The 18,217-nt window shown below is 39.1% G+C and overlaps 2 protein-coding genes across 4 annotated transcripts in view; one reads left to right on the top strand and one right to left on the bottom strand.

Moving 5' to 3' along the window:
- mcph1 (microcephalin 1) overlaps positions 1-18,217 on the bottom strand; it is a 39,823-nt gene that overhangs the window by 5,705 nt on the left and 15,901 nt on the right. The gene's annotated exons all lie outside the window — the stretch shown is intronic.
- angpt2a (angiopoietin 2a) lies at positions 173-16,376 on the top strand. 2 transcript variants are annotated; one of them, XM_017463628.3, is made up of 9 exons: positions 173-965; positions 4,793-4,948; positions 7,295-7,416; positions 8,585-8,817; positions 9,099-9,226; positions 10,919-11,020; positions 11,170-11,336; positions 13,401-13,531; positions 14,864-16,376. In XM_017463628.3, exons 1-9 carry the CDS (start codon positions 711-713, stop codon positions 15,022-15,024), a joined length of 1,455 nt encoding a protein of 484 aa, XP_017319117.1. In that variant the 5' UTR covers positions 173-710; the 3' UTR covers positions 15,025-16,376. The 2 variants fall into 2 exon arrangements, with proteins under 2 accessions (XP_017319117.1, XP_017319118.1); XM_017463629.3 differs by having other exon boundaries at positions 176-965; positions 9,102-9,226.

Genomic DNA, 18,217 nt, shown 5'->3' with positions numbered 1-18,217 from the left:
GATACGGCGAAGCAGACAGGAAATGGAAGCTAGTGCTTTTTTGAGATTAAGAAAACATCGAGACGATGTGACGTGTCAAACGTGTCTTTTCCACCGCATTTATTATGCACATTTATTATTGTGGCTTAAAGGAAGGGTTATTGAGTGGGGGTGGATATCTTAAGAAGAAAAATGCTCTAACATTGTCGAAGCTGAGCAGTTTGAGAAACACAGCTGCATCCTGAAGGGCTTTTTTAGAGTGGCCGTCTCGAAGAAAAACACTAATCCCGCCATTGTCGTCCTGTCCTCTCCCACCAGTCCGCACAGACTTTCTCTGGAGCAGAGGAGGCAGCTGAGAGAGACCATCCGACAGGAAGTGTTTAATTAGTGTCCCCTGCTCCTGTCTAAGAAGGAGGGGTCTCGCTCTCGTGTCCCGCGGTCAGAGGAGCGTAGCGGTTCACGCAGGACACCGAGTGAGAGACGGCTGAAGATTTGGGAGCTGCTGAGTGACGCTTCTACTATTGCACGCTGATATTTGTCTCCACCTCCTGCCTTTCATTATAAATGAAGCTCACAAGAAGCGCTGGGAGAATTCTGAACAAGGGGCACTGGTGCAGCAGCATTTAAGCTTTGGAGAACTTGACACGTGGGGACGTGCAAGGCAACCTATTTAAACGATTTTAAAAAAGGACGTTGGTTTAAAAAAAAAAAAAAAAAAAAAAAGAAGAAAGATGCCGAATGCCTGGATCTTCATTTTAAGCTTATGTTTTGCTGTTGGGGAAGGGTACGTAGCCGGCAAGAGGCAGTATCAGATTCAGAACGGGCCGTGCAGCTACACGTTTCTTCTTCCTGAGCAGGAGACGTGCCCCCCGAGTAGCTACGGCAACCAGGTGCAGAAAGACGATCCGGCTGAATACGAGGAGTCGCTACAGAGGCTGGAGCAGTTGGAGACCATCATGGAGAACAACACGCAGTGGCTGCTCAAGGTAAACTTCCATCCATCACTAAATAATATCCTCAGGTGGTTTCAGTACTTATATGATGATAGGAAGGAAAACCAAGACATGCAGCACACTTCACCTGACCAGTGTCACAGGTCAGAACTTTAAACAAACAAACAAAAAAAACGTGTCTAAAGATTGAACATCTCATTATGGAAGCTTAGAAAGGAACATGAAATGCATATGTTTTAATTGACTGCACAAAAATGGATATGAAATACTTTTTTTTTTTTTAAAAACAGACATTATGTCACTTTAAACAGCTCTTCCATAAACATCTATACCCATCCTATATGACCAGAACAGGTGCGTGTCAAATTTTCTCATGGATATTTTTGCTGGAATAGGTGTATTGTTTCCGCTTTCCATATGTCCAAACAAAACATGGACTAGTAGTAGCGTAATGAAACCAAGAAACAGCATGGGTGATGCCAAAAATCACAGACTCCACTACTCTAGTTTCAGACCTTTTTCGTTTTCTGTATGGAAAAGCCATATTGTATATGCATTCGTATGATTGACAGAAAGAGAAAAGCTTTTCCTATAAATCGATGCTGTCAGTCATCTTAAATACTTTCATTTACTGGGACACAAAAACCATCTCTCTACATCTTAATTATGCCAAGAATATTTCCTGTAAGTATTACAGTGAGTTGGATTTGACAAAACACAGTGACTCAATCGAGGATCTCGTAACTTTTTGAACATATGAATGATAAATAATCCAGCTATTCGAATATTAGGCTCATCGTGTAAGTGCCTACATTGTTTTTGGGGAGCCTTTAAATCCGGTGTTATTGAGGTTTGGATTAAACCCATTCCAGTCAAGAAACCCCCTGACTACGAGTAACGGACCCCATTTTGAGAACCAGTGTCTTTACAGGTTGACAATTGATACAAAAATTTTTTTAGCAAAAGCATTGTGTATTTGCTTGAGTGTGAAGTTATGCACAAAGGAAAAAATGTGCATTCGAGTCTTGAGAAGTAAGAAATGAGGAAAATACAAAAGGAGGAAAAAGTTCATTGTGTACAGTGCAAAGCCGCTTTTATGGTAATACACAGGATGTTCTGAAAATACGCCATGAGTCAGGTGCGTAATCTCAGGCAACGAAACTGACCCAAGTGTTAGCACTTGCCAAAATGCACTCGTGTCTACCTTTCTCCTCAACATCAGCGTTACATTCCGTCACGACACCATTGTGCAAAGTTCGCGATGGGTCAAAAAACAAAGTAAACAGATTTTATGGCATGGTTTCCTTTCTGAATGTAACAGTCTGACATTATATGGCATTGTCTGTGCACTCAGAGGAAAGGCTCTTCCTCTAAGTGGCACTTTCGAGGTCTACAAGCGAAGGTCAGAGGAAAGCATAAGACCCGGCATGTCATGAGGTCATGCTACAGAATCTCACATGTTTGGCATATTTGTTTCATTAGCAGCCAGGACATGAGTCTCTGCCATGACGTTAACATGACTTGCCAGTTTACAGTCACAGTTTTAAGTAAACAGACCGAACAAACAAGCTTTCCTAGTGGAAATCCTACAACTGATTGGACAGTTAGCCGTCAGCGAAATATCCTGCCCGCGGTTCCGATGGCACACCAACACACTACGCAACATGGAATTGCAGAGAGGAAGACAAACAAAATTAGCACCGATTATCAAAGTTGTCACATTTGGTATTCATCAGTGAGGATAAGTTAAATATAACCTAACTGCAGTAATACAAGACTTCCGGAATAGCATTAAAGCAAATAAACTCCAGGAAAACATTTCGCAGTAAATGGCGAAAACCGCGCTGATGTTTTCCTCCCCGGTCACGTTATAGAAATGCTTTCATTGAGGATGCAACTCGTCACTCGTGCCCATCCTGTTTGTGTGAGTGCCGGTCTGTCTGCTGTTCAGGAACTCCACGCAGGAAAGAGCGCAAGGACTGGACGAGTGCTAGACACACAGCGCTTCCAATGGGACGCAAACAAATTTGTGTTTTGATTCATTTGTTTTTATGGCTCAGGAAACACTTACCTGAAGTGTTTTTTTTTTGGTTGTTGCTTTTTAAATCAAAACAGTACCTTGTTGCGACATGATAAACCTCTCAAGCTATTTTAGAAAATTATTTTGATACATATTAGGGGCATAACGCAATGCCACTATCTGCATCTGGGCGTGGTGTAGACCGGAAGTGTTTTTTTTTTTTGTTAGTTTTTTAAAATATATATATATATATATATATATATATATATATATATATATATATATATATATATATATATATATATATATATATATATGTGAGCGCTACCACTATGTCACTGAAAAAAAAGACAGTCCGTCAAGGATTTACCGATTTTTAAAAACAAACACAAAATCAAATATTCAGAGGAGCTTGCAATTTTTCTTAATTACCGCAGATTTTCCGCAGGTTTGCGCCAAGACGCGTCACATGATGCCATCGCAATGCGCATGCAGCCAAAGCCCTCTTCGATTCATGTGCATCGCAAATTAGTACAGCAAAACGGTCTCCTTTACCAACAAATATCACTGCAAAACAATTTTGTACAATTGCAATTTTTGCCAGTTCAAGTTGTTTTCCGCAAAAAAAACCCAATTAAAAAAAAAAAAAAAAAAAAAAACGTGTAAAAAAGCAGCAGCAAAATCAAGCAATCCGTGGCATCCGTCCCAACCTGAGAACTCGGCCATTTTTTGCTCTCTTGGCTCCCGACCACGGACAGCTGTGGCATTGTCGGGAATACAACTCGTGACAATAGGGCAAACACTTTTTTCCCCCTAACCTTATTGGTATTAGTTTATATGTACATAATACCTTTTATCGGAAGATTCTTAAAATATTTACAGGATACTCAAGAAAGCTTGTGAGAGAACTTTGGAAAACGAATATCAAATATCAAACTTACTCAAATGCTTATTAAATATCAAGACATCAAATCCGAACTCCCATCTGGTTTATGCTTAGACCAAAAAACCGCCAAAATATGACAAAGACTCGGTTGAGGGTGGGCAGGTTCAGCGCGCTCCGCTAATTTGCTGAATTGTTTAAAGTTTTAAGACCAGAAATAAAACCGACAGCACTCATCACAACATACACTCGATAGGAGGCTGCATTTCAGTACAGGTTCCTCAAAGCTATCCAGCAATGTTTTGAATATTTATGGTCAACCACAACCTGTCTTTCGCGTGCGTTAACAAGACCACCTGTGCGATCAGTGACGGCTTATGAAGTTTACAGAAAAAGCTTTAACAAGCTAAAGAACGTTGGCTTCCACCAGCCAAAAAGCCTGCCAAGAGTACATATTTCTCTAAGGCTTAGACTGTTATGCATTCTGAAAGTCTAGATACATTTAGTCCTTTTTGGGTCGACTTGAAAGGGGTTATGACCTTGTTATGACAAGTTCCATTTAAAATTCATCAATAAGCTCTGGGTCTGTAATATAGCTATAAAACATCTGACCAGACTTGATGTAATCCTCTGTGAGTTTTACTCGTATGTAGCACAAAGTATCCATTCGGTCATCCTGATTTTATTACGTGCAACATTTTTTCAAAGGGGGTTGAAATAGAAAAACGTCTTGATCTATGAATAAATAAATGCAACTCGTTCCTTAGTGCAACTTTGGATTTAGAATAAAGCAATAAGCTGTGAGAGGGCGTGTTACAGTGATCATCACAGGTAAGGTTGTTTTAGGTTTCACCCTAAAAGGTTGTGTGTATATCGTAAGGTTTTACAATTCATCAAACGTACAGCTGGCTTGTTATAGAAGTTCACCATACGTCCTGAATCTGCTGCCTTCCACAGCTGGAGAGCTACATCCAGGAGAACCTGAGGCAAGACATTGTCCAACTTCAGCATGACACTGTGCACAACCACACGGCGGCCATGATCGAGATCGGCGCCAATCTCCTGATTCACACGGCTGAGCAGACGCGAAAGCTCACCAGTGTCGAAGCGCAGGTGAGCGTTTGATTGATTTTATATATATATATGTATATATATGTATACGTGGACGCCTACAGTCAGGTCCATAAGCATTTGGACGGTGACTCGGACAATTTTCAGAATTTAGTCTCTGTACACCACCACAATGGATTTGAAATCCAAAGCAATCGAGATAATGATTGAGCCCATTTTGAGCCCATTTTCACAAGCTCAAAAGTAAATGGACATTTGACTGATAAGTGAAGTTGAATGGCCATGGCCATGAAGTTGCTTCGTGGCCATGGCCTGTTTCCTTGTTATTTCATGATAAATTAAAGAGATGAAAAGGTCTGGAGTTGATTCCAAGTGTTGAATTTGCATTTGGTAGCTGTTCATGGGAACTGTGTGTGCGGTCCAAAAAGGTGCTGATGCAAGTGACAACTAAAAAGTGGATGAATGCAGTATTCTTTCCTTTGTGAAGAAAAACCCCTTCACAACATCTAGCCAAGTCAAGAACACTCTGGAGGAGGTAGGCGTATCATTGTCAAAGTCTACAATCAAGAGACGCCTTCATGAATGTGAATACAGACTGTTTACCTCAAGATGCAAACCAATAATAACACTTAAGAACAGAAAGGCCAGATTAGACTTTGCTAAAAACCAGTTCAGATGAACTTTTACCAGAATGATGGGAATGATAAATGGTCTGCACTTATAGAGCACCTTTTACCTTAGTGGTAATAGAAACGGTCTTTACAGACACCCATTCATACACGCACACACCAATGGCAGCTCATGCAAGGCACTAGCCTGCCATCGGGAGCAACCTGGGGTTCCGTGTTTTGCCCAAGGACACTTCAGCATGTGGAGGGGTCGGGGATCAAAAGGCCAACCCTGCGATTAGTGGACAACCCATTCTACCACCCAAGCCACAGCCACCTGAAGAGAAGAGTACGGAGAAGGAAAGGAAGGACCCACGTTCCAAAGCATACCATATCATCGGTCAAATATGTGGAGGTAGTGTTATGGCATGGGCGTGTTTGGCTGCCAATGGAACTGTGTCGCTGGTGATTACTGATGATGTGACCGCTGATAGAAGTAGCAGGATGAATTCTGAAGCGGATATAGAGCTGTACTTTCTGCTCAGATTCAGTCAAATGCTGCAAAACTGATAGGACGGCTCTTCACAGTACAGATGGATAATGACCCAAAACATACCTCTAAAGCAACCCAAGGTCTTAACCTTGGGTTTAAGGTTAACATTTAAGGTTAAGGCCTTAAATGTTCTTAAATGTCCGATGACCTCAACCCAACTGAGCGTGCTTTTCACTTACTGAAGACAAAACTGAAGGCAGAAAGACCGACAAACAAGCAGCAACTAAAGGCAGCTGCAGTAAAGGAAACTCAGCATTTGGTGATGTCCATGGGTTCCAGAATTTGTATCAAAGTATTAAAAATAATCCTAATATTTGTGATTGTCAGTTTGTCCAATTACTTTTGACTCGATAAAAAAAAAAAATGGCTGTAATTCCTAAACGGTTAATGCAGATTTTTTTGGTAAACCCCTTGAATCGAAGCCGATGTGTCGACACATCTTGATTGCGTTCAGATCCACTGTGGTGGTGTACAGAAGCAAAATTACAAAAATTGTGTCACTGTCCAAATAATTATGGAACGGACTGTAAATCTCATTCATGATGATAATCAGATTTTAACTTTAAGAGCATTAAGAGTTCTCAAAACTCAAAAATAAAGTGATGAAGCTGGAGAATTCAGTAATGAGGGTAGTATACACACCGCCTTTCAGTCCCTTTAGTCCCCATGTCCCCTTTCCTTTATTAAAATTTGATTGTCCTGTCGTCCCCCCCCCATCATTGTACCGACTTCTTTTTTTCTTCTCCACTCATCAAATGTGAGAACTTCTGCTTTGACGCCAAGTGATGTCTGAACACCCTTTACACGCAATTAAGGGCTTTCACATGCCCACATGCACATCTATAACCAATGAACATCTAAACCCATACCCTGGCATGTACTATCAACTGCAGCCCAATTGCGAGCAGCGAGAATTGGTTGTGACAGATTATTCTAGGGGAAAAGTGCAATTGTCAAAATTCATTACCTTATTGTGGCTCATATTTTGTCAAATGAGGACGCCTGCAGGTTTTATGTATTCACTTCATATCATCCACAATAACGCTCAAGACAGAGTAAAGTGAACTGGGGTGGAAAAACAGATCTGTAAAGATCTAAAGGCTTTAATTATGCAAACTTGCATAAGGCTTTGTTAAAGAGTTCAATTAATAACACAAGAGTAAGAACGTGAAAACTTCTCTGAAATACCTTCTGTGGAATCTCATTTTTTAATTTTTTAATCTTTAGGTTATAAACCAAACGACGCGGCTTGAACTTCAGCTTCTTGAGAATTCAATCTCAACGAATAAACTGGAAAAAGATATTATCCTGCAGACAAATGAAATAACTAAACTCAATGATAAAAACAGGTGAGTGTTTTGTTTTGTTTTTTTAACACATGATATTAGTACTTTGGATTTATTGAACTATTTATTTAGAAGATTGAATAAAATTAGTGAACTAAACTTTACAGTGTCTGCCAAAACTGTATAATGATAATTATGGCTGACAATATGATACAATACTGTTATCATGATAAAGGATTTTCCAATATACTTTTCTGATATGCTACAGATATCTTGCAAGCATTTATAACATTTTTAATGTTCTGTTTCTAATAAATGAACTCACTGATTCAAACAACTGAGCAGTGTTCGCTTTGTAAAGTTTTAAAACCTTACAAGTTTTTGAATCTTTTTAAAAAAAAAAAAAAAAAAAAAAAAAAAAGATTAAAAGAAGTTTTGTAAAGTTTTAAAGCTTTAAAAAAAATTGTAAAATTTGGAATATTAAAAAAAAATATTTTGTAAAGTTTGGAATGTTAAAAAAGTACTGGAACTTTACAAAAGGTTTTGAAGTATTAAATCCTTAAAAGGTTTTGTAAAGTTTGAAATCGTTAAAATGTTTTTATTTTTTAAGTTACACATTTTGTAACTTTGTTACTTCAGTAAGTTTGGAATTTTTAAAACGGTAAAATTTACAGATTTTTTTAATATGTTTTTTTTTTTGGAAAGTTTGTAATGTTTTGTAAAGTTTTGAACCTTTAAAAAAAAAATACTCTAAGCTTTCTTAAAAAAGCTTTGAATCATTTAAATTGGTAAAAAAAAAAAAAAGAAAAGAAAGAAAGAAAAGCAAAGGAAAGAATTTTTTTATTCATCCCTTTTCAGTGTAATTTTTTTTGTTAGACATTAAATACAATTTAACACGTTTTAATGACAAAAAAACAACTAAAAAAAAAAAAAAAAAAAACCTTCTTTGAGTATTGTGATATAATTTTTTGCCATATCACTCACCAATCAAGCTTTCAATGAAAATGCATCAAATTTAGAGCGGAAACATGAGCATCATTCCTGTGACTGGCACCATGGCATAATTTGGTATCATTTGTGATTTCTCAGCTTCTGGAGGACATAGAGATGGCAAAGCTTAGTATTGATATTTTATAATAAGCTAATATGCTCCACCTACTTCTCCATAAAGCTAGTCAATGAATAGAGAAGATAAAATCCTCACAGTAGTGCTGATAAGATCTCTTTTTAGCTTCCTGGAAAAACGGGTGGAGGACATGGAGGGCCAAAGGCAAGCGGAGCTGAAGAGTCTGCAGGAGGAGAAGGAGCAGCTGAAGAAGCTGGTGGAGAAGCAGACGGGCATCATTGAGGAACTGAAGCAGCAACTGAAGCGTGCCTCTGAGGATAACACGGTCCTGCAGCAACAGCAGAATGAGCTGGCAGAGACAGTCAACAACCTCATCCAAACCATCAACATCCCCACCCGTGAGTGAGCGCCATCACACCAACATCAAACAGGGGAATGTGGGAGGAAAAACAAGTGGCCAGAATAATATTATGCAGTCCCATGACCAACTGTTTGGGGGCGCGGATGGTGCAAACTGTTTCGCTGGGTGATTTAGGTCATAAAATAAAAGGATAATTGAGCTCGCTTTAGATTTCGACAGATCAGTGAAGACGGCGTAAGAGGCCCATTACAGTACATGATAATCGCATGCTATTTGTGACGTTACGTGCCTCAAGCCACTGTTCTTTTTTCCTTTTAGCAGATAAATCAGCGATGATGCAGGACACGCCTTCACAGTACAAAGACTGCGCTGCCATCTTCAAGTCCGGAAACAGAGAAAGTGGAGTCTACACGCTAACGATCCCGGACACAAAAGAACAAATAAAGGTATGAAGGAGTTCTGTTTCCTGTTTCAATAATGAACACAGACAGAAGTACAGGGGAAGAGAGAAAGTGCAAGTGTGTGAGAGCAAGACAGAAAGAGAGAGGAGAAATGGAAGAGAAAACGAGTGACAGAAAGAATGAACACGTGTGAGGGAAAGGAAAGCGAGATAGAGAAAGGGAAAGAAAGAGATGGAGAATGAGAGTGTGCATGAAAGATTAGTGTGTGTGTGAGAGAGAGAGAGAAAGAAAGGGAAAGAAAGAACAGAAAAGAAAGTGAGTAAGAGCGAAAGAGAAAAACAGATAAAGAAAGACAGATAAAGACTATGTTAAGGAAAGAGAGAGAACAGAAAGCGAAAGAAAGAAAGGCAGAGAGAGAGAGCAAAAAAAGAAATTATAGCAGGGAAAGAGAGAGACAAAGCAAAAGAACGAAAAGAAATTATAGCAAGGAAAGAGAGAAGAGAAACAAACAAAGCAAAAGGAAGAAAGAAAGGTAGATGGGGAGAGAAAGAGAAACAACACAAAAGAAGGAAAGAAAAGAAAGGTAGATGGGGAGCGAGAGAGAGAGGAGAAACAACGCAAAAGAAGGAAAGAAAAGAAAGGTAGATGGGGAGCGAGAGAGAGAGAGGAGAAACAACGCAAAAGAAGGAAAGGAAAGAAAAGAAAGGTAGATGGGGAGCGAGAGAGAGAGGAGAAACAACGCAAAAGAAGGAAAGAAAAGAAAGGTAGATGGTGAGCGAGAGAGAGAGAGGAGAAACAACACAAAAGAAAGAAAAGAAAGAAAGATAGATGGGGAGAGAGAGAGAGGAGAAACAACACAAAAGAAAGAAAAAAGAAAGGTAGATGGGGAGTGAGAGAGAGAGAGAGAGAGAGAGAGAGAAACAACGCAAAAGAAAGAAAAGAAAGAAAGGTAGATGGGGAGAGAGAGAGAAACAAAGCAAAAGAAAGAAAAGAAAGAAAGGTAGATGGGGAGAGAGAGAGAGAAACAAAGCAAAAGAAGGAAAGAAAAGAAAAGAAAGGTAGATGGGGAGCGAGAGAGAGAGGAGAAACAACGCAAAAGAAGGAAAGAAAAGAAAGGTAGATGGTGAGCGAGAGAGAGAGGAGAAACAACGCAAAAGAAAGAAAAGAAAGAAAGATAGATGGGGAGAGAGAGAGAGAGAGGAGAAACAACACAAAAGAAAGAAAAAAGAAAGGTAGATGGGGAGTGAGAGAGAGAGAGAGAGAGAGAGAGAAACAACGCAAAAGAAAGAAAAGAAAGAAAGGTAGATGGGGAGAGAGAGAGAAACAAAGCAAAAGAAGGAAAGAAAAGAAAGGTAGATGGGGAGTGAGAGAGAGAGAGAGAGAGAGAAACAAAGCAATAGAAAGGCAAACTTTTTCACTGTTTGAGATTTAAGTAACAGCAGCAACAGGAGGAACTTCCAGTGACTTTCCGGGAAATACTGCATCCCGAGCAAGAGAGTCTTTTTTTTTTTTTTTCTTTCTTTCTTTTTAAGTAGTTCGTTTACATGCCTGTGCAGACTGAGCTCTCTCCTAAGAAACTTTTCACTGAAGTCATCGAAGTTCGGCAAATTAACAGCAGTTTAACAGACACTGTACTGATCTGAAGTGAAGTGAACTGAAAGGAAGTTAGTTAAATATGACAGGAAGTATGACATGCACAAGCTACATGTTTCTACACAACCCTGTTTCTCTTTCCAGGCGTACTGCGACATGGAAACAGAGGCAGGTGGATGGACAATAGTGCAGAAGCGATTCAGTGGCCTTGTTGACTTTGATCAGACGTGGAAAGAATACAAAATGGTGAGCTTTTGGAAGCGACTGACGGTTTTCAGCACAAGAGAGAGAAGCAGAAATACCGATACTGCTCACAATGATGAAGTTAGTGTTTAAAAGAAACACAATCAGCTTACTGAAATGTAAAATGTAATCATGCTTTTCCTAATTCAAAGGGGTTCGGAGACGCTTCAGGTGAACACTGGCTGGGTAACGAGTACATCTCCAAGCTGACTAACGAGCAGCAGTATGTGCTGAGGATAGAGCTTACAGACTGGGACGGGAACACTGCTTTCTCTCAGTATGATGAATTCTCCCTGAACAGTGAAGAGCAGAAGTACAGGTGAGAAATGGTTCTCGACTATACATTTAGTGTGCACTAGGCTTGTGCGATAGAACGATATTATCATCCCTACCGTGATATCCGGTGACATTTATTCAGATTACAATATATTATCCAGGCCTGTCAACCTTTACAGATTTTGCACACGAGCTTCAAAATGTAACAAAAATACGCCCAGTCCCTTTCTCTCCGAAAAAATGGGAATTGAGCCACATGTGAATCTGGAATGATCTGCGCAAGTATTTCTCTGACATTAACAAACACTTTAGCTCCGCCCCCTTTCCGCTATCTCGTGTGCTCTCAACTCGCTTCTTTCCGCAAAAGTCAATAGAGGACATTTTGACTTCATTAATGTGATATAAAAAAAAAATCTAGCCATGCATGTTCGACTTAGATTAAACAAGTATATATTTAATATCATTTAACTATATTTAAGAGTAAAAGAGATCGCATTTTTGGTCGAAACTGGTCAAAAAGATTCAATATGTCTACAACGAAGTGTCAAATCTAACGCTTTACAAAGCAGGATAATGGCGGTGATAATTAAAAAGTGAATAAATACTCAGTCCTAGAGGATTGCGTCGATAATCTTGACATTTTAAAACGGATAAATTGGTCTCGCACAAGCCTAGTGTGCACCGTGTATGATCGTTTACGTTTATAGTACCGTGCAGGTACAAACCAAAACCCATCGAGGTTATGCCACGCCTACTCTAGGTATAAATATGAATACATATATGGAGCAGTAAACAGATACAGATATTGTTATTGTGTTACACCCCTAGTATGAATGTGTACAGATGGGATAACAAATCCCAGTTATGATGATTTATGCTGAATTATGATCTGTAATATGAACAAAACATTATTTTGGTGTCACGATTAATTACACACGCGAGAGTAAACACACTGTGTTACTTTTATACTCGTGCTACAAAATCTCACGAGCGGTGCCACACACTTGTCGTCGTTCCAAAGTAAATATTTTGCCATCTGGAAATGGTTATGGGCTATGAGATACAGAAACAGGACGACAACAACAGCCCAGAGCCGTCTCTGAACTCTTATCGCGCTCCCTCGAAAGCAAAGCCAACTCTCTTAACCCTTGCTGTTTGACCCCACGACAATAATAAGCTGGAGGCAAACACTGCCCAAGTTTTCATACGTTAACAGTATGATACAAACTGGACAACAGCATGGGTTTCCTGTTGTCCATTTCACATACCGAAAACAGACGGAAGCAGGGAGAGCCGGAGAGAGAGTGAGAAATAGATAGAGAAAGAGAGTGTGAGAAAGAAAAAGACAGAGAGAAATTGACTGAGAGATTGTGTGTTTAAGAAAGAAAGAGACAGACAGTTTGTGTGTGTGTGTGTGTGTGTGTGTGTGAGAGAGAGAGATTCCATTATATCTTATCAAAAGAAATAAATATTCTGTTTTATCCCAAAACAAAGAGCTATAAAGAAGAGAGAGAGGGAGAGATCTAGAGAAAGAAAGAAGAGATGGATAAAGTAGGATATGGAGAAAGTAAAGAGATAAAGAGAACAAGAAAGAGAAAGACAGACAGATGGATAGTGGAAAAGACAGGGTGTGGAAAAAGAGACAGAAACGAGAAAGAGAGAGTGCGTTTGAGAGAAAGAAAGAGCGAGAGATAGAGACACAGATGCAGAAAGAGGGAGAAGAGAGGGAAAGGAAAGTTTGAGAAAAACAGATAGCGAGAGATGCACAGACAGACAAAGATAGAGAGAAGAAAGTGTGAGAGAAGAAAGACAGAGAAATAGAGAGAGATGCACAGACAGAGAGAGAGAGAGAAAATGTATGAGAGAGAGAGAGCGCACAATGTGTTGGTCAGTCCCAGTATAGAAGTTGAGTTCATGCATGAACTGCTGTATTTGGATGAAAGGGTTAACAGTATACGGTGTTTAAAACTTAAATCAGACGTCTGTATCCTCCACAGCGAGAACTGAAAGCCTGGCCCGTGTGTTCACTGCGTTCCTGTCACTTCTTCATACAGTAATTACAGGCTTCCTTCTGACATTGTGTATTTCTGCATTTCCAATTGCACAGGATACACCTTAAAGGCTACAGTGGAACTGCGGGTAAAATCAGCAGCCTTTCCCAGCCAGGAAATGATTTTAGCACAAAGGATGCAGACAATGACAAATGTGTTTGCAAGTGTTCACAGCTAACCACAGGAGGTAAGCAGGTTGTTTTGAAATCATTCAATTCTCTAAATATGAATATATATATATTTATATACACATAAGCACACACACATATGTGTGTCACTGCTACAAGCTCCCTCTTCTGAACGTCCCCCTCTTGTTGCATTTTTCGTGTCTGGGGTCAGGACTCTCCAGCGAAATTAGCTGGGAGCTAATCACTGTTCAGCTCATTTGGGAATTGGGCCCTTGTGAAAGTTGACATTAATAGTCTGGGAACTGCAGACTTGCAACGCTTTCTATCTTGCGGGTGTTTACAACAACCTGCTAAGTCGGCTTTCCTGTTGCTACGAGGTCTGAACAAGATTAACGCTACGTCCTAGCTACATTCGCTCAGATTGTGTTTCTCACAGACGGGCATGCTTGTGAATTACTGAAATCTGCAGAGATAAAAGCATTACATGTAGGGCTATACTAACTCAATCAACAGTCAACGATTAACACCGTGTTAAATGTATACGTGTAATATTACTGGAACACAGCGTACAAACGTTGTGACAAATCAGGTAAAACAAAAGATCGCGGCCGAATTCTACAATTTGATCGGTTTCTCTAGTGACAGCCTGTTTAAAGGAACATGTAGGGTAGACGCTCGACATAATCCAAGTGTAATAATAATAAACAATAATGTCAATGTCAAACAAAATATAAAAAAAATAATAATAAAACACAGATTTTTTAAAATCTGTTCTTTAACAAAGAAAAATGTGGAATCATCGATATAGTGAAGTTTTCTCTAAAGAGATGTTTGTTTATTATTTATGGAAGGAGTCTCCGGTGTCAGCAATCGTAACCATCAAAAGCATCATCTAAGTGCGTTCCGGTTTCTTGGTAACACGACAAGCTGAGAGAGAGAAAGAGAAAGCGAGCGAGAGAGAAGCTAGTGAGACTGAGGGAATGACCTTGTCTCATGGACGTTTCCACAATATTAAATGTAACTGTATATCGTTAAATATTAATAAATGAAACATTTTTAAGTGTTCACCCTAATGTCCAGAGATTGAGAGTTTTGGCCACGAGTCAAAAAGAGCAAATTTGGCCGTGCTCTCTGGGTTGGAAGGATGGCAGACTCTCTCTTTGCTGTCCATCACAGAATTACTAGCCAATCACAGGTGTCCGAGACGGCGGCCAGCGTGGAGGTGACTCAGCATGAGAAGCAGTTCAAAAAGATGTGATCAGCTGGTGTTAGCCTTCACCCTCCCCAGTTGTTAGCTGTTGGATGATGGGAAGAGCTGACAAGACCAAGGCCATGAAGCCCCTAATTTGTGTTTTCCTACTCTAAGAATGTCATTCGGTTTATTTTCACAGGCTGGTGGTTCGACGCCTGCGGCCCTTCCAATCTCAACGGTGTATACTATCAGCACGGGCAGCACACCAATCGCTTCAATGGTATCAAATGGTACTACTGGAAAGGTTCTGGATATTCACTAAAAGCGACAACTATGATGATAAGACCGGTGGATTTCTGAGGAGCAAATGGGGCAAATAGTGATGCAACAACATTTTCAAAACTGATCTGGCACCTTACTTTTTTGAGGGGGGGGAAATGCTTGACCTTTATCTACATGTTGAGCAAGAAAAGCCTGCAAAGAAGAAAGCACTTGAAAGAAACTTACAGATTTAAAACAAAAGTATTAAATCAGTAAGAACATGCGATGAACATGTACAAAATTAAGTCTAAGTATGAGGACGTGGCACAAAGTATGTGCAAGTACTGTTAAAGAAGGCCTCGCATGGGTTGTGCACCTACAAACCGAGTGGTTTAATACGGTTGCCATTATTCCTTATGCAAACAACAATGTGGTCAAATGTAATATTTGTTTAGAGAGTTTATATTTCTGAACGTCTTGTTAATATACAGCTGTTACTTTGATATGGTTTGATATAGAAAATGCAACTATGGTACAAAGGTAAAGGAGAGTGAATGATGTAGAAGAGTCCTTACACTAACAAAGCAAATGGAAAAGATGTCCTTTTGTTTACAGCGGTCTAGTGATGTGCAGATTTTTGTCATTTTAAGACTATTTGAAATTTTTCGATATAGTTCTGAAACTTTTCCACAGACATTTTAAAAAGAAACGACTATATTTTGCACAGCATTTGCCTCGTCGTAAGTTATGAAAACCCTTACAAGCACTGTCGGTGCTTGGTCCCCTCAAAATATGTTTTAGCATAACAGGTGCACATGATATATTTGTTCACGTTGAAGAAAAAGACCATACATGACTGTTTATTTCTGTATATGGACTACAGAAATATTTCACAGAGAACAATCCATAGTTGGATAGTTTACTTCTGTGACCAGTTTTAATCAATTCAAACATTTAACACAACTCTCAGAGAACGCTGATAATGGATAATTGCAAATCTTTTTTTTTTTTTTTTAAATTGGAAGACAACTCATCATACTAGCAATACCAAATCTTCAGCTAAGGTGCCAAAAGGACTGCATTTATCACCAATAGGTTGTGACTACACTTTACATTGCAGAGGCAAGACTTTCTATTTATTTATTGTTTTTTTTTAAATTACATATAATTCCTTATTGGGGAACAATAAGGTCTTAGTTTAAACTTTAATGAAATTTGTTTGTTGTTGTTTTGTTTTGTTTTTTTCCATTGAACGCATCATGCATATTATCATACCATGAAAATTGGCATTTAAAAGAAATCTTAATTACATTAACAAATTTGACTTACTAAAAGCTGATTGAGATGTTTTGGGATATTTATTTGTTTGTATTACACATACTTAGCAATATGTTTTAAAAAGGTGTACATTTGTTTGTCAAAATGCCATTAAAAAACAAAGTAATGTTCAACATTTTCATTTCAGTGGGTTTAACGAGAATTCTGTGCTGTAAAATGCGATCCGAAAGTAACGGAACACCGGGCATTGTTATATTGTGCTGAGAGCTTAAAACATGTGAAATGAAGCCATTCCTATTGGTGGAGAATATCTGTTGTAAATTCAACATGTATATTAAACAATCCATATACAGCTATTTTTGTGCATAGTGCAGGAGTCTATGGGCTGTTGTAGCTCAATATTATAAATGTAAAAAAAAAACAACAAAAAAAAACAGGTAATAATTAGGCTGGAAATTCTGAAGTCTGGTAGAAAATACGTCTGTAAAGATAATTAAGGAAGTCAAGAGAGAGGCCTGCTGTCACTTAAAGAGTCGCAGGATGACCTGAAAGCAGCAGGAACAACAGTTTAGAATGTTTGTCCAAGAAAAAATGCCACTCTTTAATTAATAGCCATACACAGGCTTCTGAAAACAAGTACTCTCTGAGCTGGCAGTTGGATTGGGATTGAGTAGTGGTGTGCAACCCCCGGCTCTGAAACACTCTTTCAAACATAATTCACCATGCTACAAGAACAGTGCAAGGAGTTTTTTTTTTGTTCAGTTGCACATTGAAAGTGTAACAGAGCGATGGATCTAATCCAAATATGACCTCACTATGAAACACGGTGGTATGTTCATGCAGAGCTGCCAGTAAAACTGAATCACTTTATCACTGCCAACAGCAGGCCAAGACTGAAGGCTTTGCACCCTTTGTGAATTCATTCAAGCATGAACTGAGTTTTATATCAGATGAGGTGTATATGTCCAAATCATTTACAGTACCCAAAAGAATAGGTGTACAAAAAAAAATGATCATCAATAGTATACAACAGACCGAGTATGTTCACTTGAATTTCTATTCTGCACTTTTAAACCCCAAAGTCATTGTTTCATTTGAAAGCCACTGTGCTGGAAAATGGGAGTCCAAACAATACAATCTGTGCCACTATCAAAGCGATTTTGCATCGCATCACGGTTTAAAGCTCTGACAGAAGAGCCTTTTGGCATAGCTCACAGAAACTAATGAAAGTGGAATCCAGAACACTAATATGTGTATCTTTCTTACAAAAGCCCACTTCAGGGGAGGCAAAAACAAACAGGAACCCTACTGCATCTATTTTCTAACCTTTTACTTTCTTCCAAGCAGGATGTCTACATTTCAGCCAAATCGTCTTTGAAAACCATCAGATTTTATTCACATTGCTTCATACATTCAAACTGAGCTAGGTATAAACAAACAAAAAACAATACAATAAATCATGGACCTCTTTATTTTTTAGGTTTAGGTTTGAAAGGTACATTTATAATGAAATACAGTATACTGCTCTGTATAGTATTGAAACAATTCACACTAATACTTGCTCATTAAAAGCTAATACTCATCCAATTGGGAGCAGAGAGTCACTTTATTAGGAACACCTATACACATGCTTCATACAATCATCCAATCATCTAATCGTGTGGTCACTGCTGAGTGCATAAAATCATGCAGATACAGGCCAAGGGTTTCAGTTAACGTCCACATCAAATATGAGAACACGGACAATGGGATATCAGTGACTTGGACCGTGGCGTGCTTGTTGATGCCAGCTGGATGAAGTATTTCAGAAACTGCCGATCTGGCATTTTCACACACAACAGTCTCTAGTTAAAACATAAAAACATCCCTCAGGTAAGCAAGGTCAGAGTAGAATGTTCAGACTGACAGGAAGGCTATTGTAACTCGAATAACCTACTCGTTACAACCGTGATGAGCAGAAAAGCATCTCAGAATACACAAGACACCGAACCTTGAGGTGGACGTGCTACAACAG

Source organism: Ictalurus punctatus, chromosome 3 (assembly GCF_001660625.3).
Source record: "Ictalurus punctatus breed USDA103 chromosome 3, Coco_2.0, whole genome shotgun sequence".
Lineage (NCBI taxonomy): Eukaryota > Metazoa > Chordata > Actinopteri > Siluriformes > Ictaluridae > Ictalurus > Ictalurus punctatus.
Note: the sequence above shows the minus strand (reverse complement) of the source record. Positions and strands in the feature narration are given on the sequence as shown.